A 27,756-nucleotide genomic window follows, 5' to 3' on the forward strand; every position below is an offset into this window, starting at 1 on the left:
GCAGTTTTGCATTTAGTATTAGAAGTATTGCACTAACTATCCAAACAAGTAGAGTACTATTGGCTATGGAACACATTGGTCTTTTATTAAAATACAATTAAAATACACACTTCTTCAAAAATATTTGTTTTCATTGTACAAAGTCTTGATATAGTTTTGTGATTTACAAAATATTTTATCGCAAAACTCAACTGACAGTTATTTTGAAGTCTCATCTCACTGTTTGGCTCTTAAATCCAAGTCAGACCTCTGACCCGGCTCTCCCAATCAATTTTCTGGATTTCCTACCTCTACAAGAAGCAAAATAAACAGGGTGTTACTTAGCCTATAGCGATCACACTATACAAGCATTCTGTAAGCTACTGGCCTACCTCCATTAACCCAGGCGTTCATCAACTGCTCGTCTGCTATTCTCTGCTAAGCAAGGGGTGCATTAACATTAGGGGTGGACAAAGAATTCCAGTCTGCCGGTGGATTTTGTGGAGTTCCAAAAAAACTCTGCGATGTGGAGTGGAGTTTTTTTCTCTCGAGTTACTTGCCAACGGTAAGTTGGTGAGCGCTTGCAAGAAACAAATTATGCGCTAGACCTCTTCCTGGCAAGATTTCTCAACAGGCGCAGTGGCAAAAGGTCACGACTGCTCGCAATGAGAAGTCTGTCACTCGCGTTGAGGAAGCAGCTGCTCAAGTAGAAGGTCTACTCGAGCGACAGACAACAGCAGCGCTCTCTGGCTCGACGCGTAGTGCCGTTTGCGCTGATTTTAGAGAGCAGGACAAACTACTGGCACTAAAAATCAGTGCGAGCAACACGCTTTAATAAACTCCACGGCTGGCGGAACTCCGCAGAGCATGACAGAGTTTTTCTGCCACTTTGCGGAGTTCTGCGGAGTAAAGCTCAGTGAACTCCGCCAAGGCTTAATTAACATTAGGTACCTGCCCCTCCTACTGATGCTGTTAGTTCTCAGTCTATGCAGGGAGATTCCTAAGATGTGAGTAGGCAGTGTGAGTGCAAGCTAGGTCCCCCTAAGGGTATTGCTGTGAAGCACTCCAGTAAACCCTGTTTGTAAGAATTTCATACAAAATCGTATAAGCAGTGCTGCATCTATTCAAACTTGTTCCCCCACGCGTGTTGACACTATATCCTCCTGCATTGCTCTTTTGACTAAGTGCTATCACAGCACACATCCGTTTTACAAGTGTTCAGCATCTACATCTTACATAACAGGGATCTTTCTTCCTCAGCAGCCAAATGTCACCAATGCATAAGAATAAAATCTAGTGCCTTTTTTGTAATTGACTGATTTCATGTGCATACTTCCAAACCACAAAAGAGGTAGCAGCATAACATGTGCATGAAAATTTTCCTTGAGCCTGAACAACCCCTTAGTTGATCTACACCCTATACTATTTCCAACAGTAATATCAGGTGACTCGGTGGGTTAGCACTGATGCTAGAAATTTATGAGCCTCTTGTAAATCTCAACGAAACCAAGTAGTGCCGACCTAGTCTTTCATTCCACCAATTAACACACAAGCGTCATTGCGTTGAGTAACAGTTGTACCAGTTATTTTAAAACTGCTTGTGGGAAGCACTCTACAGTCAGTTCCTCTGCCACATTGGTTATTCCAGGTGAAGAGCTTATGTTTATTTTCAAGCGTTTTGTGGTAATATAAAATAATTCCATGGAAGCCGAGGGGTAGATGAAGAAGAAGATATTTATTGAAGATGGATTATAGATGGAAATAATCAAGTAATCGAGTCCTGTTTTTTATGGTGCGAACCCCACCCGGAGCAGCTCCCTTGCTGGTCAGCCCATACTCTCAACTGACACTTCCCAGGCATCCCAACACTCTGTGACCACACCCTCATACCAACATTCTACAACATCCACACTGGCTAAGCAGCAAGGACCATGAACTAGGAAAGATGCGTTGTATATAAGATACAACACATCTTCCCACTTATGAATAACAACAGAATGATACATCAAGAAGTAAATGTAATACACATATCAATAACAATTACATGAATACTAAATCAATAAATAGGTATATCAATCATAAAGGTAACAATTACATGAAGAAGCTACGAAACACCTTGAAGGAAATTAGAAAGGCACACAAAACATTAAATGAAGATACACCTTAAATCCTTTAGATGAAATGCTTAGGAACCCTACAGATAAAGGAAAAATGGTAAAATGAGAGCGACAAAAATCTATAGTGATAAAGGAGAAGACATTGCAGAGAAGAAGCAATTGAAAGTGACACAAGACACACACCTCTTCCCTTTTTCAGAGCACAAAGGAAAATAAGAAGAACACACATCTTCCCCTTTTTCAGGGCACAACAGTAGCGGTCCGTGGAGGGAGTTCGGTGGGGCAGTGAGGCGGGGCGGGGGAGGGGCATGGTGGGGAAATGTAAACACCGGAATATGGATGAACGGAGGTAAGTGCACATTTAAATAAATAAAACGAATTCCTTTGCGGGCGCTGCATCGCAAAATGCGATGCAGCACGCGCAACGTAATTAGTTTTATTTATTTAAATGTGTACTTACCTCCGTTTATCCATATTCCGGTGTTTACATTTTCCCACGCTGCCCCTCCCCCGCCTCACTGTCCCACCGAACTCCCTCCACGGACCGCTACTGGGGCACAATGAAATAAGTAGAAAAGATGCAAAGTGCATACACCAAAAGAACGAACAGCGGAACAACGTTCAGAGTCACCACCACACCAGTTGGCCAGACTAGTATGAAGATAGGCTGAAAATCAAATAATAAAAGGTAGAAGCAACAATCAGGGAAGACAAAAGATACTCCCAACAATTAAGAAAACAGAATCTCCAAAGGAGGAAAATGAGAGGAACACCCATAAAAGAGTATAGACAAAAGAAAAATTTGAGGAAAAACTCAAATGTTAGACCCACAGAAAACGAAAGCGCAAAATAGAAAACTGTGGCTGATGAAATTCATTAAAGAATTTCAAATAAAGATCCCACAAAGAATCTTTCAAATTAATCATGTAAAATGAAAGTAACGTGCACTAAAAATATGTAGGTAGAGGAGGAGCCTAGCGCGCATCCAAGATGGTCGCGAGAGCACAGGGCTCCCCGGACCCTCGCTGCTCCTCGGAATTTATCCTGACTTTATCCTGAATTGGTTGATGGAATCTGGAAGACGAATGCTGGCTGAACACTAAACTCCTTTCGGAAATCAAATCGGACCTGGCAATCCGGAGTTATGGTGGTTTGAACTTTTGAGGCCCAACCGATGGCTGTGCCCCATGCGAGGGTGATCTGTGGAGCCGGGGCGTAGTTGAACAACAACGGCGGCGGGGCTGTGCCAGTGGCCGTCACATCACTTTCGGTTTCACTTTTGGATCTTTGAGGGGCTGGACAGTGGACTTGCTTGGTGCGACTGGGCTTTCACTTTGCCTTCGCTTGATGCCTGTGTCTTCGCCTGCTACCAGTGTGCTCATCGACGGTGGTCCCTTCGCTCCGCCACATCGCGGCCTCTGGTGCGGACCGCGTCTGCCTGGCCTGTGCCACCTCGACGCTTCCTCGGTGGTCCCCTTCGGCGATCGAGGTTCTCATGGGAGGCAAGGGAGACCCCGAGAGGCGTAAGACCAAAACATCCCTACGTGGGGGACCGGTCCAGACGAACAACATGGACCGCTACACTCAGGGTAAAGGATCCCCTGGGACGGCCAATGTCCCCCCGGATGATACCAGCGGTGGCCCGTCCGTTTCTCCGGATCTGTCCCTGCAGGACATCATGGGCGCCATTAATGGCATCAGGGAGACCATCGCTACGCAGTACGAGGCCTTGGCCCGTAAAATCGACACGGTGGCCATTGATATTACGCTAATCCGGGCGGATCTCTCTAAGACCAACGAGAGGGTTCAATCGCTGGATGTGCGGACGTCCTCCCTTGGTACGGACGTGTCGGACCTGCAGGCCACTCTCGGCGATCTCAAGTCGGCCAACGATCTGATGGCCCGGCGGCTGGAGGACTTCGAGGGACGGGCCCGACGCAATAACATCCGCGTCATAGGCGTTCCGGAGACCTCCGATAACCGCCCGGTTGATCTCCTGGTCGAGGAGCTCATCCTCGAACATCTTGCTCCCGCTGGCCTGAGTAAGTTTTTCGCTGTGGAGCGGGCCCATCGAGTCCCAGGTGGCCGGCCGCGACCGGGGGCCCCCCCGAGGCCTATTGTTGCGAGACTTTTCCATTACAGAGACCGAGACGCGATTCTGCAGGCCTCACGGGTCCATGGCCCGGTCCGACATGAGAACTCGTCCATTAACTTTTTCCCGGACTTCACCCAACTTGTCCAGAAACAGCGGATGGGCTTCCAGGGGGTGAAGCGGCGTCTCCGGGACCTCGGTCTCAAGTACTCTATGCTTTTTCCTGCAAGGCTCCGAGTGGAACATGAAGATCGGACTACCTTTTTTGACTCTCCTGCGACTGTGAGTGACTGGCTGGATTCGCTGCCGGACCGGGGTGACCGGACTGGGCCCTCTGCCGGTACCGAGGGTGGCGGGTCTCCTTCGGAGTGACTTATGGTCCCTGACTTTGCCATGGTGTACTGTTCGGCTGGGTTCTACTTCTTTTGTGCATTTTGTTTCATTATGTTCTGTGTGGGGGACGGGTCCCTTTCCTCCTCCGGGGTCTTTTCGTAGAATGGGGTTTGTAGGGCGACAGGCACACTGCAAGTTGGGGTGGTTTTTTGGACCGCAGGGGTGCAGGGTGGGGGGTGTTGGATTTGGGGGGGGGTTGGTGGGTGGGTGGGGTTGTTTGGATTTGTGTTTTCTGTTTTCAAGGCGAAGTATCGGCTATAGTTCATTCTTGGGTGTTGCGCTATTTGCTAGGGGGCCCTTGATCTACTGGAGGGGATGGGGGGGGACGGGTTGAGATTGATGTCTTGGAACGTCAATGGATTGGGGGACCGTATCAAACGGGGTGTTGTGCTGCAATATCTGCGTCGTCTGACTCCTGATGTGGTGTTCTTACAGGAGACGCATCTGGTTGGCAATGTTTGTCATGCCATGAACAGGGGGGGATACCGACTCGTGGCCCACTCTGGTTTTACCACTGGTTCGAGAGGGGTAGGCATTCTCTTGCGAGCTTCACTTCCGTTGGAGATCACCAGGGTGGTCCTAGACGATAGAGGGCGCTATGTGGCTCTGACTGGGAGGTGGGAGGGGCAGTCCCTTTCCTTGATCTTGGTCTATGTTCCCCCGGGCCTCCAGAACTCCACCTTCTCAGACTTGGGTCGTATGTTGCTTGGGCTTCCTGACAGTCTTTTGCTTATGGGTGGGGACTTTAATTCGGTTGTCTCGGGTGACCTGGATCGTCATCCGCCCAGGGCCCTTCCTGCTGCCCAGGCATGGCTCGGCGGACTCCTGGAGACCTTCGGTCTGGTGGACTGTTGGAGGTTAATGCATCCGACACAGTGTCAGTACACCTTTCACTCTGGGGCCCATGGGAGTCTCTCCAGATTGGATTATTTCCTTATGCCCGCGGCCCAGGCGACTCGGATTCGAGAGGTCAAACACCTGGCCCGGGGTATCTCTGATCACTCCCCACTGTGGTTGCTTTTTGACACTGGGTCGCGGTCCGCTGGGCGGATCACTCCTATTAACCCTTGGTACCTGCGAGACCCCAAGATCCGTGATAGCCTGATTAAGTCGATTGATCAATATTTTCTTGAGAATGAGGGGTCGGTGTTGTCCTCGGTGTCCCTGTGGGAAGCTTTTAAAGCAGTGCTCCGCGGGCAGGCCCTGTCCCAGATAGTGGAGGCTAAGAGGGTCAAGAGAGAGGCGGTGGTGACGCTGGAGACTGAAATATCGGGGCTGGAGGCAGCCTTGGAGGCGGGTGTCACTCCGGATGGGCTGCACGCCCTCAGCCTGAAGCAGTTTGAATATAAGTCTCTCGTCACTGATGCTGCCAAGACTATGTATAGGGAGCAGCAGGGTAGGTTGTATGACGCCGGAGACAAGGCGGGTAAGCTGATTGCCTGGTTGGACAAGAAGGAGAGTGTGAATCGTGTGGTCCCGGAGCTTCGGGTTTCGGATGGAGTGTGTGTGACTGAGCCTGGTGAGATTGTGGAGTGTTTTGCTGACCACCTCCGGGCAGTGTACTCCCCGGTGTCTGATAGAGATGAGGACGACTCTCGTCTTCTGCTTCGGGATATTGCCCTGCCCGGCTTATCCTTTGAAGACCGCGAGCTGATGGATGCCCCTTTGTCTGTCGAAGAGATTGCTACTGCGATTCGCTCCCTCCGCTCGGGCAAGGCTATGGGCCCCAACGGCCTGCCGATTGAACTATATAAGTTACGCCCGGATAAAATCGCGCCTTTCCTCCGTCATATGTTTCAGGAATCGCTCGAGAGGGGTTCCCTTCCCGACGACCAGCGTCTGGCTACTATAGTGGTGATTCCCAAGGAGGGTAAGCCACGTGACCGCTGTGCCTCATATAGGCCTATTTCCCTACTAAATGCCGAACCCAAAATCCTTGCTAAGGTCCTCGCTAATCGCCTGCTGAGCGTTATATGTGACTTGATACATCCGGATCAATGCGGCTTCATCCCACATCGTAATACCGCTCTCAACTTACGGCGTCTGCACGGCGTCCTCGCTAGGGCTGAGTACTTCGCTGAACCGGCCATATTGGTTTCCTTAGACGCCACGATGGCCTTTGATACCATTGAATGGCCATTCCTTTGGGCCGTCTTGGCGAAGTTTGGTTTTGGGGAGGGGTTCCTTGGCTGGGTGAAGCTCCTTTATGCTGGACCAATGGCTCAGGTTGTTGTCAATGGGCGGGTTTCTCGGCCTTTCGCTCTCGGGAGGGGAACTAGGCAGGGGTGCCCGTTGTCCCCGCTGCTCTTTGCTCTCGCCCTGGAACCGCTCGCTGCCTGGCTCCGTTGGGAGCCCTCGATTAGGGGGCTCCGGTGGGCCCCGGGCTTCGAGGATCGGGTCTCATTGTACGCGGATGATATTCTCTTGTATCTCACCTCACCGCGGAAGTCGCTCAATGTTCTCTTTGATGTCCTTACTTCCTTCGGGAAAAACTCGGGTCTGATAATTAATTGGTCCAAATCTTGTGTGTATCCTATCTCTGGTGGTCTTCCTCTCTTGCCGCCTCGGCTTCCGCTCCAAATATCTCAGTCCGGCTTTAAATACCTGGGGGTGTACGTTTCGTTGGATCCGGCGGTCCGCTATGAGCAGAATCTCCTGTCTCCACTCCGGCGTTCCCTGGTATGACGGGGGCATCGCGCTTCCTGATATTAGACGGTACTATTGGGCCTCCCAGCTGTCTGCCATTAACCATGCTACGTACGCTCCTGGTTTGAACCCGGCATATGAGATGGATAAATTCCTGCTTCCCGGCGGTAACTATAACAGAGCGCTTTACTCTCGATCCGCTGGTAGGACCCTTACGGGCCCTACTAGGATTGCGGTACGTGTGTGGAAGGCGGCTAACGTAGCGATGGGCTGGAGTGAGCGTTTAACGTGCGCCACTCCTTTATTCGCCTCAGACCGCTTGGCAAGCCTCTGGACAACAAAAGGCTTCGAGCGCTGGGATACGATCGGCATCAGCAGAGTGGGGGACCTGTGGGTTAAAGGTGCGGTTAAATCCTTTGCGGCGCTCCAGCGCGAGCACGAGCTTAGTGAAAGAGTTTTTCCGTTATGCACAGATTCGGCACGCCCTGCTCTCGGTCTTTGGGGAGGGGACCACGGTCCCTTCTTCTTCGCCTCTCGAGGACCGCATACTCGATGGTCACGTCCCCGACAGTACTATCTCCTTGATCTACAAAAAACTGATAAACAATTGGGCGGACCTCTTGGTGCGTCTTCGGGAGGCATGGACGGGAGATGGGGTGGAACTGGACGACGAGGACTGGCAGACTGCACTGTCATCCCCTAAGGAGGTGGCCATCCCGGCCCGTCTCCGCCTGGTCCAGCTTAAGATTCTCCATCGTGTATATGTGACGGGCCCCCGCTTGGTCTCGATGGGGTTTTCTGACGACGGACTCTGTAAGCGTGGCTGCGGGCTCAGTGCCACTTTTCTCCATATCCTATGGGAATGCCGCGAGGTGGCGGAATATTGGCGCCAGGTGCATGATATTATGAGACGAGTCACCGGGGTCGCTCTGCTGCCGGAGGTGCGTCGTTGTGTGCTGAATGTATGGGAGCCCACTGACTACAATGCGGCTCAGGCTCGGTGGGCGGCCTTGGGGAACATGATTGCAAAGAGAGATATAGCGCAGCTTTGGGGTTCCCAACGGCCTCCCACCGTGTCCGTATGGAAGGAGAACATGGACTGGTGCATGTTCAGGGAGAAAACTGTGTATGTGGCTCGTGGTAAACCGGGGGCTTGGGGTAGAATTTGGGGGCAGTGGAACGTGTATCGTGGGTCTATCTGTGCTCCCCCTTTGGTGGATACGTCTGGGGTTGCCTCGTCCCCCTGATCCTTGAGGGTTCCTTGTGTATCTCGTACTTTGGAGTACAGATTTGGTTCTCCCGTGGCCCCCCCCTCCCTCTCAGGCCTTCTTTTATTGACCGCCCTCAGGTGGTTGGGTGTGGACTCCCCCGGCTGTGGTTCGCCGCCCGTTTCAAGTCGTTTCGCCTTGCTTTTTGTATTTTTTTTTTATTTTTGTTGTTATTTATATTAAAAGTGTGTATTCTGATTTCCCTTATGTGCAGTCTGATCTACTGTGATATAGCGGAGCCCCTGTGGGCCAGTCATTGTTTTCTGATCTGCTGGAACACTTCAACTACTAGCGGCCAGCCCTGGTGGTTGTAGGCCCGTGTTTGTAACCCTTTCTATGCACAATAAAATTTTTCAAAAAAATAAAATAAAATATGTAGGTAACATATTCAGCAATTGAAAGTGACGAGTCCACAAAAGTAACATTTTAAGATGGCAAGTCACATAGCTAATACGCTATAACATCATACACACTTCAATCTAGATAAAGCAAACCCTTAAAACTTAAAATGTAAGGTGACAATTAAAGTCACATGGTAACAAAACCATTTAAAACTCACGTCTCTGTAAAACCTGGAGACAAGGTACATTAATGATAATAAAACAGGAAATGTAGGTGATAAAATACATCAAGTAGCATTAAGATTAATTAACTCATTCAAACAGAGAAAATTGGAATATGCAACTTGCATAAAATAAATGTAAAAATACTGAAAGCAGAAAGTGAATGTGAATGTGAATTGTTTAAAACACATTGGCAAAGAAATGTCACTTGCAATAAGGAGGAGAAACTGCAGCACCGATGTCTTCAATCAAAGGAAACAGTATGTTTTCAGAGGGCTGCACATAGGAAGAAGAGCGCTGAATGGCAGCCGAAAAGAAACAGTACCTTCATAATCACGGGACTGCTGACCTTCATTGGTATGGCAAAGTTACAAAGAACACGGAGAACTGTGATGGTGGTTATGAAATTGAAATACAAAAATGTTCAGAAGCGGTGGTACTGAAGAGCCACTAGATGACGCTGTCATATTATTTTCATTCACAGCGTGATGTAAATCCAAACCTTGTGACTTTTTGCCGATCGCAAGATGGTGGCACGTATAATGCATTGTGCGGCGTGGCTATCAGCACGTTAAAGCATCAAACGTTGCTGGTTAGCTATTCTGACGCGGAGGGAGCATCACAGAAGAAGAATGCCGCTGCCCGCATCCCAAGCAGTGGGACATCAGCAGGGCAGCATTTTAGTGGCCGCCCGTCGGAGCCTTCCCCCTTGCTGCCTCGCGCGCGAGGCCTACGCCCACTAGGGTTATGACCCCCTATCGTGTGGAGCTGGAGGCGGGCCATTGGGGGCGGGGGGGCACGGCTTGCCCCCCTACTTAGGAGGCCCTCTCGCCCAGTTCCTCCTCTGTTTCCTGCGCGCCGCTCCAGCCTGGACACGCGTTGTCGTCTCCGTCTCTGTCCTGGCAGCGTCGCGTTGATTGGGAGATGCGAGATCGGCCGCTGCCTCCGTCCCCTCACCCCGACCCGGTTGTGTCCTATCCTTGGAGCTGCTCGCTTAGGTGGTGAGTGATCTGGAGGGCCTGGCGTTGGCCCCCCTCCTTTCTGTGTCAGCACAACTCGTGCTGGGTCAAGGGGCACTGAAGCGTATGGGCGGTGTGCCCCGCAGCTCCGGGGGTGAGGGGGGGCATTTTTTGCGTTTACCACTTGTCCGGGAGTTGCTCTTTCGACCCTGTGTGGGGGGAGTCCAGCGATTCGGGTTAGCGCCTAGGCAGTGTAAGGGGATGTCACCATTGACGGTACATATTTACTTGTTTTTGCGATGTGGTGAAAGGTTTATCCCAGGTCGTTGATGCCCGTAGCTCGGCTTCCGAGTCTCGGCCGGTGCCCCCTTTTGGTCGTGTCCCTAATGGGTCGAGGCAGTGGTGCCCGCACTCTTGTGCGGTCTCGCAGATGTATTGTTTGCGGCTCGATTCGCATGCTGGCTGGGGCTGGCGTCGCGGATTACATACGGTGAGTCTGCCCCCCCCCCCCGCGTCGCGGATTACATGCGGTGAGTCAGCTCCCCCCCCCCGCCCCTGAGGGCCAGTGTGCATTTGCCTCAGCGGGCTGCAGATCGCCTTCGGGCTTGCTTCTGGGTGGGGTGTGCGGTCGCATGGTTGAGGAGGGTGAGGCCGGCACGCCGGGTCAGGGTGGCGCTAGCCGTGTTTGGCGGCCCTCGCTCCTACTGTACGGGGCATCTCGGGTGTGAGGGCGTGCTTACTGTAGCGGCAGTCAGCCGTGCCCCCCCCATGTTGTATTTGGCTTGCACATCGAGTGGCTGTGCAAGAAAAAGTGACGGAAGACGGAGAAGGACTCGGATCGGGTGGCTCTGGGCCCCGTCGGGTGCGCTGGTTTTCTTTTTTCATTGTCCGCTGAATTTGACCGGCCGGGAACGGGTGCGATAGCTACAGGCTGCCTAGCATTCGCGGGAGTATGGCACCCCGGGGTGGCCACGGCGCGGCTACAGACATAGCTCCTGTGTCGTGCTGCTTCCGGGGTGACGGTTAAACGGAGCAAGTAATTGCATGCCCGGGTTGGCTCGGGGTTTTTTGTGGAGAGAGCGCACACACATGTAGGTGGTCCTATAGCCATGATTAATAGACGACATTTGAATATTTCCTCGATGTATCTGACAATTAAGCGCCGGGGCGCGAGGCGGAAGCTGCTCTATTTGCGGTACAGAATGAAACGCAATGTCTGCCTCCCATGCCAGGCTCACATCCGAGCTTGGAGCTGAACGGGGTATGGGAGAAGCTACTTTTAACGGCTCTGCGCGTCCTCGGTATCACAGCCCCCCCCCACCCCCCCTCCCTTGTGCATTTCAGGATCGGGAGCAAGGTTTACCTGAGTTGAATGTGTAGCATTTCACTTTGACAAGCCAGGTTTACTGCTTACCTCACTGTGCGATGTGCATCTAGGTACAGGCCTTTAGTGGGGGCCTTTTGGCGCCGTCTACACGCGAGATAAACAGGCGGAAATATTGGGAGGCACGAGATGCATGTGGGTCAGCGGCTGGCTGTTTTCAAAAGAAGCATCCTTTTGTTATTTGCAATTTATAACGTGGAGTCTTGCTATTCTAGAACTGCATGCACACCGCTAGCAGACATTATTAGAACGTTCCGGTGGTTGATCCGCATCGTAGTTCCACACCGCTACACAATTGCTTTTACCACATGATGGAAATGGGAGCATCAGCATAGTACCTGTATTTGCGATATGTAATGTAGCCGTGGGGGACAATGTTATGGCCCCAGTCCCTCCGTCACTTACCAATCTCTTTTATTCGGCCTACATTAGTTCAGGAATAAGCAACGTCGATACAATAATCAAAGTGGTTTTGAAAAAATGAAATCTGTGAGTATGCCCCGCCCAACCCCTCCGTTATTGATCAAGTCAGGCCCTGCGTGTGGTGGGGGGGGCCCGTTGTGAGATATTAGGGCTGGGGTGTGTCCAATGGTGAATGGAAGAGGTACGGAGTGTTTTCAATGCTACACAGACATGGTAGACTGATGCAGACTGTTAATTGCACTAGCAGCAGTTTTGGGAACGACAAACGATTGTTATTTCTGGGAAAGGGATAATCATTTAACAATGCTGCTAGTTTACTTAGGGTAGGAATGGTGTGTTTACGTCAAATCCTACCGCGTGTTTTCAACTTGCACAGATGCGACACGAGTCAGGAATGTTCTGGATTTAGCTCACATGGTAAGGAATGTTTTTTAACATACATAGGAGACAAGGTACGCATAGTTCGCCTTTAAATTTGGTGTTGTCTTTCCTGCCGGCACTGCTGGACAGGGAGTGCTGCACACTGCTGGGGGGCACACAGTGCAAAGTGCGGCTCTTTTCAGCACAGACTCCCAACACTTAACGGGTAGTGTCTAACTGGCAATCTAGGGGGCCCGGCCACAAAGTTTCTTTGAAGACATTTGTTTACAGATGAGTGATCACGTGTATTCCAATATGGTTTGGTTTGTCCATAAGGGCGCATCTGCGCAAACCATTAGTATATTTAGAGGATGATTTAACAGCAACGGTACAAGCACCACTTCCATCAGGGTGGTCAGCCCATTCTACGGTACAAGCTTCTTTTACGCATATGCGTGTATGCGAGCTCTCTCTCTCTCTCTCTCAAGCAGCAGTGCAACCGTGAGGAGGGGCGGCAGTAGTGCAAGCAATATCAGATAATATTCCACCAAAACATCCTATGACACACCTACTATATCACTTTGTTGCATGATTTTCTAGGATGATTTACATGCCTGTAGTTGCTCTAATCCTTTTAAAAAGGGAGAAGATACGGCCTATCGGCTTGAGCTACGCTGCACAGAAGGGGACACTATTTGCATAGGAAGGAGTCTCAATAGCATAGCTTGGAGCAGGAAGGAGTCTCAGTAACATACCTTGGTATAAACTACGCTTATCCTCGCCAGGCGTTAAGACTTCGTATCGGAATGTTGTCAGTTTTTGGCCCCAGGGCAAGATTGCTAGGCATGGTAATAAAGACACTTGTCTCTCCAGTGGGGGGGGCGGCGCGGCAGATAGTTACACCTGGACCGCATTACATGACCTGCACTGAAGCGCACAAGGATATTGTATCTCCGACCTGTTGCGCTTTGCATTGACTGCTCCGGACGTATCCTTGTTGAATTGCAATCGGTCTTCTCATCGGGGAATGGCATTCCATAAATTAGATCCAATTTCGTTACAGTATCACTTGTCCGTTTGATAGTTGATTGGCTCATTGAGATTAGCATTTACATTCTATGTTCCGATACACCCTGCAAAAAATCCTTTATACAGAGTAGAGTTTAATCTTCAGATAGTGACTGCAAGTGGGGCATACCGGAATACCCTTCTGGAGACATGACTATAAAGAAAGCAGGAACAATGTAGGTGACGCTGGCAAAACAGTCGGACGTGCAGCGTTCCGGCCAGGATGCTTTCACCTTAGGCTAGTCCAAAGCTTTGCATTTCAGGCCGTCCTGCAGCCATAACGTTCTCAGCTCATATGCCTTCCGGCAAGCTGTGAGGTGCTGACTGGGAGCGGTATGCCAGGTTCGAGTGCGCCGCCCGTTTGCGACATTGTTCAGGTCCAGCTTTCAAGGTTTTGGAGCGCGGTGGGTGCTCTGGGCGCACCGGTTGATATGCCTGGCGAGCATTCAGTTTGTATCCTAACTACAAAACGTAAAAGGCAGAGGAAATACAGCAATAGCGATTGGTCACTCTAGTTTATGCTTCTATGGGGAAAACAAGAGTGTGAGGATATATTGTACTTTGGAGATGTTAAGTAGTCCCTGATACTTTCAATGAAAGCATTCACTTGGAGGTGGAATAATCCACCGAGCAGCCAGTAACATGATGTGAGTAGCGCTGCTCTGGGGGAACCAACATTTTATCCCATTCCGAATTTTGAAGCATTTGTAGCTATAAGGTTATAAGAAAAATGCCCTGTCAAGCCAGATATCAAAAGGGCAAGAACCAGGGGCGGTCAATGAACATATTGGCCTTGAGCGTATAGTATAAGCAATCCACCCGTATTTATTCATAATTCCTTCCGTGTGAACCCCTCAACATATATTTTCTCGTGTTTGGAAATGGGGGACATATTTACTTTCTAAATTTCAGACTGCCACAACTCCTACAACAAATGCCGCTTCTCAAATAAGTTCACTCACTCTAGATGTGTTTTAACCACAAGTGGCGCTAGGAAAACCCATAATATCTAATCACATATAAGCGTGTTTTCATTATGTAGGAAAGGCAATCGAACAACTCTGGTGTGATGCCTCTAGACAACTGTTGATTTGCATAAGAAGAGAGAAGTCTCAGCGCCTTATCAATATGCAGTGATTCTGGAAAATCACTTAATCTCCCCGTGCCTAATAAGAAAAGAGTGTGTCCCTTTGGGTGGCGTTAGTTGGTGTGCAGGTAAAGCGCGCAAACACTCGATACCTTGCTGGTCGTGCAGCACTACCATACACTTAAAAATTTACCTTGGAGGCTGTTTTCATTCCTGAAAGCCGTGAACCAGATGCCCCTTCACTATTCACACCATCGCCCCCCAAGCTTTCCTCCGATTCCTGTCTGCATGTTGAACATGCATGTCTTTGATATTGCGAACGTACCCCTTGCCAGCCACCCGCGATTTATTAAGGAAGTAGGCCTGGCTGATGGTGGATAAGATAGTCACATGAGATCGGGTAGTGGTTAAAATGTTTGGTCTCGGAATACGGATTTATTATTGTGAGTTCCACGCTTAGGTCAGGAGATGCTGCTGCCTTTCATCTTTAGCCTTGCTATTCGGAAACAGCTGGTGTAATGTTCAGCCTAGTCTATACAGGACAGTCAGCAGCCTGAGCTGTTTTAAGACAAGCGGAGGGTCTGGGTTGGAGTCATGCAAACCATCCGTAGTCATTCTCACGAAGTGACGAACCTTGTGTGTCCCGAGTGGGGCAACAGGACAAGGGAGGGGAGGTATATATATGTGTGTGTGTGTATATATATATATATATATATATATATATATGTGTTATTATGGTAGCGGGAGTACAAAGGACAAAGGTATCTAGTAAGCACGAGGGGCGTTCCAAGCTCTAAGAGGATAGTTGAGACAGCCAAGTTAAGTTCATTTCGAGGCTTCACTTGGTGGGGCAATTCCAGGCGTAAGCATTGAGCCAGACAGCCCCAGGAATTAGGCAGGCGTACGATGAACTCTGATTTGTTCAGACTGAGGGAGAGCATATCGACCACAAATAATTGTGGAACAATAAAAAAAAAAAAAAAAAAACCTTTACAAGGCAATGCGGTAGATTTCCGGTAGAATGCTGGATGGATAAGCTTCAGGGATAAGGCCATGACCTTTCTGGAAGGGGCATTCATCTTCGACCTGTGTCGAACTGGGAAAGGAAGGAAGGAGGGCTGAATAACTCTTTATTCTACCTGCGGTGGCACGTCTTGCCAGGAGTGATTGGCAAAGGTTTTGCCTTCAGCCAGCCTAGGTTAACACCCATCCCTACAAGCTAATTGTTCATGGTGGTATCGGGCCGCATTTACACAGCGCAGTATTTGGCCCCTGGGGTTGTCAGTGTCGCGAATTACTAAAATTCCCTGAACTGAAGGTGTGGCCGGGTTTTACACGAGCAGAAGTTTGGGAGTGCAAGCCTCCACCTAGGGGGTGGTTGGCTGAATCTGATGAACTACTTCAAACGGTTCACAGCACTGCACGTGGGAGAGTGGCAATGCCCTGTGCATACTTCACCCAGACACCACGGAATGTGTGTCAATTCCCTGTGCATACTTCAACCAGACACCCGGGAATGGCATGCCCTCACCTACATGGTAATAATTGAGAGAGCAGGGAGGGACCATACCCCTTGATTATTGCACTTAAACTTTCTAGTAATGAAAAGGGCTTATCACCTTCTGAAATAAGCATGACCAGAGATGTGCTGCTCTCCACTGACATTTGACAGGTTAATGGACAAGGCTAGCGGAAAAGCCAGATGGATTGTCATGAGTTAAGGTGGTCGTGACCGAGGCACTGGCAAGATAGAGACACTGCCAATTATGGGTTAGGAACGAAATCATAACTGGGGCTCACAACAAATTATTTGATAGCAATGAGAAGTTTCCTTTTCAAGCCATGATGTCGGTGCCACGACTTACCTACAGCACTGCAACACCGGTGTAACAAGGACTGTAGGCGAAGATATTAACCCCTTTCAGCAGCAATAGAGTCCAAAGCTAGCTGCTATTCAACAAGCAAGGAATTGGATACGCTGTCCCAGTGGAGAGTAAGAAAAGAGTGGGATAACAGCGGGACTAGTATAAGACTCTATCGTCCAATTTAAGGTAACTTAATTTGCCAGTAGAGAGGCCAAAACCGGGAGATGTTGCTAAGATATGGGCCGGTTTGTAGTAAACAATAGACTAATACGATGTGAAAGGAAGCAAATTTTGGTAACAGTGATGTCAGCTTGTGTTTATATACGTAGGTGAAGTGGTTAACTCACACGTTACCTTCACCCTGCTTATGGTGCTGTAGCTGTGGGGAACACAATTCCGTGCCAGGTGGCACCTAAGTTGGCCAATTGAAAAATCTTAAGGGGATGGCAGGTCTATAAGCGCCTATTTCACCAATGCCTTGTTACCGATGCCATATTTCCAGCCCGAAAATCAGATTTAGGTGTTACTCTTCTCGCCCAGCCTTTCCTTGGAGCCAGAGAGGGGGGGAAACGTTCACAAATTTGGGTCCTCGAGCTGAGCGATGTACCTTCGGCAGCTCAGTCAGCCATATCGGCTTTATCCGGAGTCATGAAAGAAGAATACGTCCATTTAGCAGTTACATAAAAATCTTCTGTCCTGCTAAAGGAATCATGCAATCCCCCGCAGCAGCAGCTGCTTTTCAGGTACCATGACGCTATCTATACATCACCTTTGTAGACAAAGCGGAAATCAACACCTTAGTGCTAGGATAAGAAGGGAAGCGATGGATTGACGAATTCAGCTATGGTTTAGTTCTGACTCCATATGTAGATGCTAGATCTTCCCATAATTACGATAGGAAGATCTGCAGTGGCATCGCTTATAAGGCTAGTAACTCCAGTCACGCCTAAGCTGAGCGGCATTGGGGCCAAGAGTCATTCGTGGTTAAGTCTGCCCTGGGCTTCTGAGTAATGTTGCAACTTAATGCCGTATATTTACGGTTACAGAACAGGACCCATTATTTAGCCCACTAAAAGCTGGCTCGCAGGGGCGGGCACCTATAAACAGCGAAGGGAGGAAGGGGGGCTCTGGCAGCGACGGTAGCCTCCCCAGAGCTGTGGCGGAGTTACAGGGCGATCTGGATGCAGACGGGTACAGTAAGGGTACCTCTGCGACAGGCGGTACAGTAAGGGTACCCCTGTCCGGCACAGTAAGGGTGCCCGAGCCAAGGTCCAGGAGCCGAAGGGGGTTCTGGGAAGACCGCGACGGCGCCCCGTTAGTCCTTCGGGCGGTTGGGGGGCCTGACCAACCGGGGGTGTGCCACAACACGCTCCGCCCCTGTCGGAAGGGGCGGGAGTAGGAGACAGATCACGTGACCCAGTGGATGATCTGTAAATAATTATGTGCCACACTGCCGGGCATCGACCCACCGTGTGTGCTGGCTCACCAGGCGGGCGGAGCAGCAAGGGGCTGCCTGCCCTGGATCGCCCGTAAGATAACCCAATTTTATTATCATACTGTGTTGTATGAAATAAACCTGCAGCAGTTCTTCACCCACAAATAAAGTGTCAGTGTAATCTTTGGGTGACGTCTGTGTATGCGTGTTGACTGAAGCGGATGACGGTGTGGTCACTATGCCGCTGCCCGCGTCCCAAGCAGTGGGACATCAGCAGGGCAGCATTTTAGTGGCCGCCCGTCGGAGCCTTCCCCCTTGCTGCCTCGCGCGCAAGGCCTACGCCCACTAGGGTTATGACCCCCTATCGTGTGGAGCTGGAGGCGGGCCATTGGGGGCGGGGGGGCGCGGCTTGCCCCCCTACTTAGGAGGCCCTCTCGCCCAGTTCCTCCTCTGTTTCCTGCGCGCCGCTCCAGCCTGGACACGCGTTTTCCAACCCTTTCCACTTACCCCACGTGTCAGGCACAGCGCGTTATTGGAATGTTTTAATGTTTTCTTTTTGCGTTGCAGGCGGAGTTACAGGGCAATCTGGATGCAGACGGGTACAGTAAGGGTACCTCTGCGACAGGCGGTACAGTAAGGGTACCCCTGTCCGGCACAGTAAGGGTGCCCGAGCCAAGGTCCAGGAGCCGAAGGGGGTTCTGGGAAGACCGCGACGGCGCCCCGTTAGTCCTTCGGGCGGTTGGGGGGCCTGACCAACCGGGGGTGTGCCACAACACGCTCCGCCCCTGTCGGAAGGGGCGGGAGTAGGAGACAGATCACGTGACCCAGTGGATGATCTGTAAATAATTATGTGCCACACTGCCGGGCATCGACCCACCGTGTGTGCTGGCTCACCAGGTGGGCGGAGCAGCAAGGGGCTGCCTGCCCTGGATCGCCCGTAAGACAACCCAATTTTATTATCATACTGTGTTGTATGAAATAAACCTGCAGCAGTTCTTCACCCACAAATAAAGTGTCAGTGTAATCTTTGGGTGACGTCTGTGTATGCGTGTTGACTGAAGCGGATGACGGTGTGGTCACTATGCCGCTGCCCGCGTCCCAAGCAGTGGGACATCAGCAGGGCAGCATTTTAGTGGCCGCCCGTCGGAGCCTTCCCCCTTGCTGCCTCGCGCGCGAGGCCTACGCCCACTAGGGTTATGACCCCCTATCGTGTGGAGCTGGAGGCGGGCCATTGGGGGCGGGGGGGCGCGGCTTGCCCCCCTACTTAGGAGGCCCTCTCGCCCAGTTCCTCCTCTGTTTCCTGCGCGCCGCTCCAGCCTGGACACGCGTTTTCCCACCCTTTCCACTTACCCCACGTGTCAGTCACAGCGCGTTATTGGAATGTTTTAATGTTTTCTTTTTGCGTTGCAGGCGGAGTTACAGGGCGATCTGGATGCAGACGGGTACAGTAAGGGTACCTCTGCGACAGGCGGTACAGTAAGGGTACCCCTGTCCGGCACAGTAAGGGTGCCCGAGCCAAGGTCCAGGAGCCGAAGGGGGTTCTGGGAAGACCGCAACGGCGCCCCGTTAGTCCTTCGGGCGGTTGGGGGGCCTGACCAACCGGGGGTGTGCCACAACACGCTCCGCCCCTGTCGGAAGGGGCGGGAGTAGGAGACAGATCACGTGACCCAGTGGATGATCTGTAAATAATTATGTGCCACACTGCCGGGCATCGACCCACCGTGTGTGCTGGCTCACCAGGCGGGCGGAGCAGCAAGGGGCTGCCTGCCCTGGATCGCCCGTAAGATAACCCAATTTTATTATCATACTGTGTTGTATGAAATAAACCTGCAGCAGTTCTTCACCCACAAATAAAGTGTCAGTGTAATCTTTGGGTGACGTCTGTGTATGCGTGTTGACTGAAGCGGATGACGGTGTGGTCACTATGAGGCATGGCAGGAGCGTTGGGCACAGGTAAGAATGCATGTGCTCAGGGTGAATGCATTCTATGTTAGCTCGAGCTCCATATAAAGAAAAACGGTGATTTAACTGCCATTGAGAGAGTTGAGGGAAAGTCGCAAAAGCTCTAAAATTAATGGACAACAAGGGCCTCACCTGGCAAAACGTAATAGCAGAGCTTGTGTTCTCCACGTGTCCATGCTGTAAATGAGCTGTGACAAGGCATTTTTCAGTTGAAAATGCAGGTAATTAAACGTAAACAGGCCTCCAAATCCATTTTCTCCCGCAGGTGGAGACAATAATATTACTTCTCCGTTTAAATTTTTTTTTAACAAATCCGCTGGGCTCATGTGCCTCTCAAACACCTTCTTGAATTGTCAAAGCATGGAATTTAGTTTACATTCTCCAGTTCTTGCCTTCAGCTCCGTTTTTTCAAAAACCAAATACATTGTGTCACACAGCTCTCCCAGTGCAGCACATCTCATTCAAATAAGGACATAGGGGCAGATTTATGAGCCCCTTGCGCCACTTTTGCTTCACTTTTAACCTGGGAAAAGTGACGCAAAAGTGGCGCAAGGGGCTCATAAATCTGCCCCAAAGAGAGTAACGGGGTGAAAACTACTCTGGGATGCTGCTAAAGTAATGAAGTGCTTTCATGGCAGCTAGTAGCAGGCAGGAATAAGGGTGATTTACAGGAAACAGGGCAATTAGGCAGGAAGATAAAGGGAAAAATAAGGAAGAGTAAGGCAGGAACTGGCAGGAAAGCGGTGGGCGACCGATGGAAGGTCACTGGTGGGGCTCACAGGGTGCCAGTGTGCCTTTAAAGTGAAAATTGTACCTTTAAAATTAAGTTCATGCCTTGTAGTCACTTCAGGAATTTTCAGATTTCAATAGTCCTTCAGGAGGCACATGTAGGTTCTTTAAATCGTCGCCAAATGTGGTAATATAAAATAATTCCATGGAAGCCGAGGGGTAGATGAAGAAGATGATAGTTATTGAAGATGGATTATAGATGGAAATAATCAAGTAATCAAGAGTCCTATAGATTATGGTGCGAGCCCCACCAGGAGCAGCTCCCTTGCTGCTCAGCCCATACTCTCAACTGACACTCCCCAGGCATCCCAACACTCTGTGACCTCATCCTCATACCAACATTCTACAACATCCACACTGGCTGAGCAGCAAGGACCATGAACTAGGAAAGATGCATTGTATATAAGATACAACACATTTTATTTTCCTTTCCCTGCTAAATAACAGTTGAATGACAACCAGAAGTCATCCGTAGGCAAATATTTGTATTTTCATCTCATGAATTATCTTCAATATTGATCAACAGAGATCTGCCAAAACAAAGCTAAACAATATTGGCATGAAAGCACGCCTATTAACATGTGTTAGTGTATTATGAAGTAAGGGAAGCAAAAAAAACACCAATGCAGATCTGACTCTCATATTGGTTGCAAAACATACATGGTTTAATCCGTTGTATGAAAACTCTCTAGTGATGCAATGTGGCTGCCTGTGAACAACTACTACTCTACTCCACTGTATGGCCTTGTGGTAACACGTCGTTTAGAATCCAGAACCCTCATTAAATACAATGGCAAGACATAGCTGCCTGAATAAGGAAGCATTCTGCGACTGTGGCACATTTAAAACAAGCATTGACAACGGCACTGTAGTGTTGCGATAACTTAGGCAACACCAAGTGTACTGGGGTGATGTGTGTTTTAACCCCATGTGCGTGAATATAATAGTATTGTCTGGTGTATAGCCAGAAGAAAGTGATAAATAGCCCGAAGGTGGTTAATCTGCGGAGTAACCACTACCGAAGCCAAGATGTTAGTGTCCTTGCTGTTGGGGCACCACACGGGAGTCCAACCTGAAGTCACTACAGGCACTAGGTCACACCCTTGGGACCTAATGGCTTTGTCAATGGTTGCTAGCAATGTTCTACAGCAAGGCTAAAGAGGGGAGAAAAAAAACGCCTATGACAGGGATGGCCATGTCATTTTGTAGATGTGTGCACTCAACATGCATGAGCCTATAAAATTACATTTTTTTATTTTTATTTATTGATCCGAGTTGCATCTGTAAATAAAAAAGGTCTGAAAAAGGGCAGTGCAAGGGGGAGAAAGTTAAATGGGTTGGAGAAAGAGCAATGTGAAGCTGAGGGGAGAAGCACATAGGCAAGAAAGCACTGCGGGGGTATGAGCAATACACGAGGGCAAGTACACCAATTAGGGGATGGGGAGAAGCACACAAGCAACAGCAACACTGTGAGCGATAGATGATGGAAGAGAAGTACACAAGGGAGAAATCTGGGTAACACGTGCTCTCTTGTGGAGTACTTAACCCTAAAGAAAAACTGTAGTGCCCGAAAAGTGAGCAGTTGAAGGACATAAGCCATGCAACTGTGCTCCCGTGAAGGATCAAATGCAAGAAGAGGAAGCAAAGCTAACAAATAAGAAGCAAACCGAACCAATGGTAAGCAATGTTCTGGCTCAAAGTCAAATGTAATCTGAAATTAGGTCATTTGGCAAATAGACAGCTTGCACTGTCCAGTAAGCAAGATCCCCAAACCATCTAACAGAGGCAAGCAAGTCTGCATTTGTCCTTAAGCAACATACAGCAATAAACAGTTTCCCCCTTATTGTATTGTGGGTGCTATTTTGAGACCATGCATTTTTAAGCTTGAATGATGTCTGCCTATAAAATGTACTGTGGGAATCTTAGAAACTTTGCACTGCTGAGGCCCATGTGGTACCTATTTTGTGAGTGAGGGAAGCTTGCTCTAATGCTGCCATGAAAAACATGTATTTTGTCTATAACAGAAACGTGCACTGCCGATGTGCAATACGTTTTGTGTGCAGTGGGACTGCTCCACCACTGCAGTCTCTGGTTGACTTATGCATGCAAGAACAGCTGTTGCTGCTGTGCTGCACCCGACCTGTGTGAAAGAGGCATGCATAGTTGCTGCCAGAGCTGTACTAGCTTTGTGTGCATGAAAATCCTTGTGTTGTACATCTTTATTTATTCGATTGGAAACGTGTGATTAGGCTTGAGCACGTTCCTGATCTTTCACGGAAATGTTGTAGTACTGCTGCTTGCCTGGGTGTACAGAAGAATGTGTACTTGATCTACATAAGAGACAGGTTTGACTCGCCACTGCCCCTGGTCCTCGGTGTTAAACCTGAAAAACCTCTTTACTCCTCAAAACCAAAGCTATTGCTTCGGGCAATGCTGGTTTGCATTTGTCTTGATACACCTTTCATAAACTAGAAGCAACATTCCTCGATTTTAATACAGATATTTTCTAACGTCTTACTATGCAGTTTCCTTTAAGTCTGATATACATGTTTATGGTTACGTATTATTTGGTCCACTTTACCCATGACATCGCCATTAAAGAAACTTTCTCCAGTTGCCTTGTTTTTTATTCTTCTGGAAAGGGGAGCTGTCCTATTGCTCCTCGAGTACGTAGAGATACATACCCTGCTGGTTTAAATTCCATATCTGTACAACCTTCTTGCAGGCTTTCACTTTGAGGGAAATATTATTTCTGCTATTTATTATAATGTTCATTTTTTTGTGTTCAGACGTACTTTACCAGGACCGGTTATGTGGTTGAGAACAGTAAGTGTATTATCTCATCTCCGTTTGCATTTGTAATATTCTGTAACTTTCCTTACTGCCTGGTTCAATCCACATTCTCCTAATCCTTCACAGATATATATAAACATTCCAAGTTAGCTGGCCTTTGTATTTATGATTTTAGTGGCAGAGAAAATACTACTGCTTCAGAAACAAATACAGCTTCCAGAAGGTGACAATCCAAACACTACCTTCAATAAGTATTTGTTGCAAATTATGGAGATATTGTATTTGTGTTGTCCACGGTCTTCAATTTGCAAAAAATTATGTTCTCAGCAACAGCCGGTGATTTGTAGACTGCACCCAATGTTCATCCACTTAACAGACTTCTATACCCGGTATTCCATTTGTTATTTTTGGGAACATCGCTTTTTTTTTCTTCATCAGCTTAAGTTGTCTTTTGCTCATTATTTCATGCTGCATGCCAGTCTACGTATGTAATCTAAGTATCTCTACAGTGGACTGTTCATCAGATGGAAAGAATCTGTGTATGTGACCAGGAATCACTTCCCATTGAATTCCAACATTTCCTAAGGAAAAAAAAAACACAAGACATGTTATACTGTTTCAAATAGTTTAATATTTAATTTGTAGACTCCTGAGATCTCTAGTCAGAATTAAATGTCACATCATTGTGCAATGCTGGAGATCATTTAAACACAGAAATTCCAATTATTATTCATCAGCCTGCATAAAATACAACTTTACATGAGCCTTGTTCCTGTGCAGACATGAGTTGTCAATCATATCTGATGTGGAATAAGTTTCAGGACTGGCTAAGTCACACTTAAGTAAACGGCAAAGAGTGGTAAATAAAGCACAATCTAGAGACCAGATATCATTAGAGCTCAAAATTAAAAACAAGTCTAGTAAATTGGATAGAGCCACCTCTTTGATATAAGTGAATGCAAAAACAAATAATTGCAACTACCTGACTAGTAGAAATAGATAGACAGGCTGAGCGGACATGAAAGCTCGGTCCTCCTCCTTCGCAGGATGTTGGTTGTGGTTAACTCTCTGAATATACAGACCCATAATACAGACCATAAAAACATCACCCATTTATGAAACTAATTGGATAAAGTAGATCACAAAGCTATAATACGGAACTTATGTCATTGCTAGAGACAGATATATGAATTTAAATATACATGTATATATTTAGTCAAATGTAGATCTACTCCTACACGTAGGTGTAACTCTCACCTTTTTGCTGATCACGATTTCCGACTGGAGATTTACACCTAGATGAAGACTTGCATGTCTCAACCCTTTTTTAATAAAGCAGTGTAGCCTTCTACAAAATAATTTACAAGTGCAAAGTTACTACTAGTAACATTATACCTGTTGGTGGAAATCCCCACCACAGAGCTGGAGATCACCCTATGGGAAAGTGTGGAACATTAAATAAAGTTTATTATTTCAATAAAGATCACTAAACATTCTTATGTGTAACATAAACATAAGATCATGTAAAATAATTAGTATTAACCTGGAACGAATAAAATAAAATGTTAAAGCACATTAACTCTTCAAATTAAATGTGTATTACATAATACAAACATAAATATATTAATTTATAAATATTTTTAACCCCTTAGCTACTAGGTCTTAACTACCCCCAGTGTTCTGACAAAGGTTCGGGCACTTCACACTTAGGCATTTGTCATTTTTCTTCTGCAAAATGTGTCCTCGCCAAATGAGAGACTGTTTCCACATCACGGGGATTCTAAGGGCATCAAGGGTTTGTAAAATGGGAAAAGTGCTGTGTAAGAAAGTCAATGGTTATTTTTCCTAAAAATGGCATCAACAAAAAGCCTCAACAGCTCAGGCTACATAACTCTCTGAGCCCATTCTGGAGCCACAAAGATGACTTGGGCAGGAGCATCACCTCCGCAATTGCGGAGGAGCGTCGCCCCACTGCCTGGATCAGAGCCATCTGCCAGCTCTGAGCCAGCTTGTGCAGGGAGGGGTGAGGTGGGGCACGGGAGGAGGCGTGCTATGTTTACTCCCTAACCGCGCATATGTGTTTGGCTGGCCGTCCCGGGCTGACGAAGACCCACACGCGCACTTCGGTTTCTCCATCCTGGCTGCATTGAACAGCCAGGCTGAAGAAACCCTCACAGACTGCCTGGCCTGAGCAGAGCGTCATTTCAGCCAGCTCAGGCCAAATACCCACGCTACTCTCCTAGTAGGAGAGCAGCATTGGGATTGGATGCAAGTGTGTTCCAGGAGCTGCTGGGGCCAGGAGGAGAAGATGAAGTACGACGCGGGAGGCGACCAGTGGCTTCAGGTAAGTTCTTCTAACAGCCCCCCACACTCCCCGCTCCCACGTTCCCTCCACCTGCCTTATCAGCCTTTGTTTGTGGCAACCGCCTCTGGACTTTTGCCCAGTCAGGCCTGATCTTCTTGAGAACTCTGGGCAGGAGTGGTATGGTTGGAAAGGCGTTCAGGAGGTCTCAGCTCCACTCAAGTCTAAAAGAATCTCCCAGCGAGAGTAGCCTTATAAACTCCAGCACGCAGAATTGTAGACATTGCACATTCTCAGCAGTGGCAAACAGCTCTGACCAAGGCTCTCCATGCTGCTGAAAGAGACCTTGAACCACCTGTGGATGGAGATGCCATATGTGATCAGCTGAGTTCATTTGCCCAGGTGCTCAGAGAGCCTTCCAGGCCTTGAACCACCGGGGAAATGCCCTGACTTTCCAGCCATGTCCAGAAATGCAGCATCTCTTGACAAAGGGTCCACAGCCCCACCCCAACCTGTTTGTTGCAGTAACATATGGCAGTGGTGTTGTCCGTGAACACCTGCACTAGTCATCCCTTGATGGCGGGGGGGGGGGGGGGGGGGGGGGGGGGTATAAAGGCTTTTATTGCCAGCCAGATCACCCAGGGGTCCAGAAGGATGATGTGGAGACCAGAGGCCTCTGATATTCATCCCTCCCAGATGGCCAACCCATCCCAGAAGTGATGCATCGGTCCCCAATGGTTGAGGAAGGGAGAGGGGGGTCTGCCGCTGACCCAAACGTGGTTCATTAACCATCACTGCAGATCTTTTGCAGTTCCCTCCGAGATATGGACCATGTTGGGGAGATTTCCCTGATGTTTCGGTTCCCACTGCAGTGCCCGCATATGCAAGCGGGCATGTGTCCCAAGCAGGATGCGGGAGGCCATGAGTCCAGGCAACCTCAGAGTCTGTCTCACTGGAATCCAGAATAGAGACAAACATCAGTATAATAGCCTGAATATCCTGGACTTGCCTTTTGGGAGGATAAGCCTGAAACTGCATTGTGTCCAGAACAGCTCCGATGAAGGGGAGCATCAGAGAAAGAGACAGGTGTGACTTCAGCACATTTATAGTGAACCCCAGTGTATGCAGGTGGCCTGCCAAAGTCTGGATGTGGGAGAAGACAGCCTAGGGAGAGCCCACCTTCAACAGCCAGTCATCGAGATAGGGGAAGATGGACACCCCTGAACTCCATAAATGAGCTGCAACCATCACCTTGTAAAAACTGAGGGGCGCTGGTAAGGCCAAAATGGAGCACAGCGTACTGAAAGTGCTTGTGGCCCACCGTGTACCGCAGGTAATGCCTGTGAGCAGGCAGGATGGGAATGTGGTGTGGAAGTATGCGTCTGCAAATCCAATGCTATCATCCAGTCTCCCGGGTCCAGGGCAGACAGTACATGAGCAAGCGTGAGCATTTTAAACTTCACCTTCCCGAAAAAGAAGAAACTGAAAGGGCACAGGTCTAAGATAGGATCACACCTCAGAAAGTAGCCGGAATAACAACCACAACCTACTTCTGACATCGGCACCCTCTCTATGGCTCCTTTGTCCAAGAGAGCCGTCACTTCCTGGTGGAGCAAAGTAAGATGGTCCTCCATCATCCTGTCGCAAGCAGGTGGCTTGGGTGGCGGGTTAGTCATGAAGGAGAGGGAGTAGCCCCTTGGGACAATTTGAAGAAGCAATTGGTCTGATGTTACAGGCCTCCACTGGGGCAGGTGATGGTGTATCCTGCCTCCACTGGGTGCCCATGATGGTAAGCAGGCAATCTATAAGGGTTTGGAGACTGTTGATGCCAGTGGGTGGACTGGCCCAACCTCTGTCTGCCCAACCCACGAAGTCTAGGGGCACCGAGTCCTCCGACACACAGAGGCTGAGAAAACTGTGCACGGCAGTGGCTGGGTGGGTATAGATGCGGGTGGAAGCACCTTCCATGGCCACAAAAGGAGCGAAAGGCGGATTGGGGGTGGCAAGGGGCCATGGAAGGGCCCAAGGACCTGGCCGTAACCCTGGTGTCCTTAAAGAGCTCCAGCGTTGAATCCACCTTGTCTCTGAGAGACGGGACCCATCAAGAGGCATGTCCATAAGCGATGCTTGGAAATCCTGTGAAAAGCTAGTTTTCCTCAGCCAGGTGTGGAGCCCTAAATCCACGGTTGATAAAATCACTCTGCCCAAGGAGTCGGTGGTATCCAGCCCACATCTGATTGTGAACTTTGCTGCATCTCTCCGGTCAGCAAC

At 49.0% G+C, this 27,756-nt stretch overlaps 1 protein-coding gene across 2 annotated transcripts in view; it reads right to left on the reverse strand.

The window, feature by feature from the left end:
• Nucleotides 1-20,548: 20,548 nt before the first annotated feature.
• The window catches only part of EEF2KMT (eukaryotic elongation factor 2 lysine methyltransferase), a 238,467-nt gene continuing 231,259 nt past the window's right edge, over nucleotides 20,549-27,756 (reverse strand). For both annotated transcript variants that reach the window (XM_085628276.1, XM_085628275.1), the window contains one exon: nucleotides 20,549-23,764. In XM_085628276.1, the coding sequence (XP_085484402.1) occupies nucleotides 23,664-23,764 (101 nt within the window). In that variant the 3' untranslated portion in view covers nucleotides 20,549-23,663. The remainder of the gene's footprint in view (nucleotides 23,765-27,756) is intronic.

Source organism: Triturus cristatus, chromosome 10 (genome assembly GCF_964204655.1).
Source record: "Triturus cristatus chromosome 10, aTriCri1.1, whole genome shotgun sequence".
Lineage (NCBI taxonomy): Eukaryota > Metazoa > Chordata > Amphibia > Caudata > Salamandridae > Triturus > Triturus cristatus.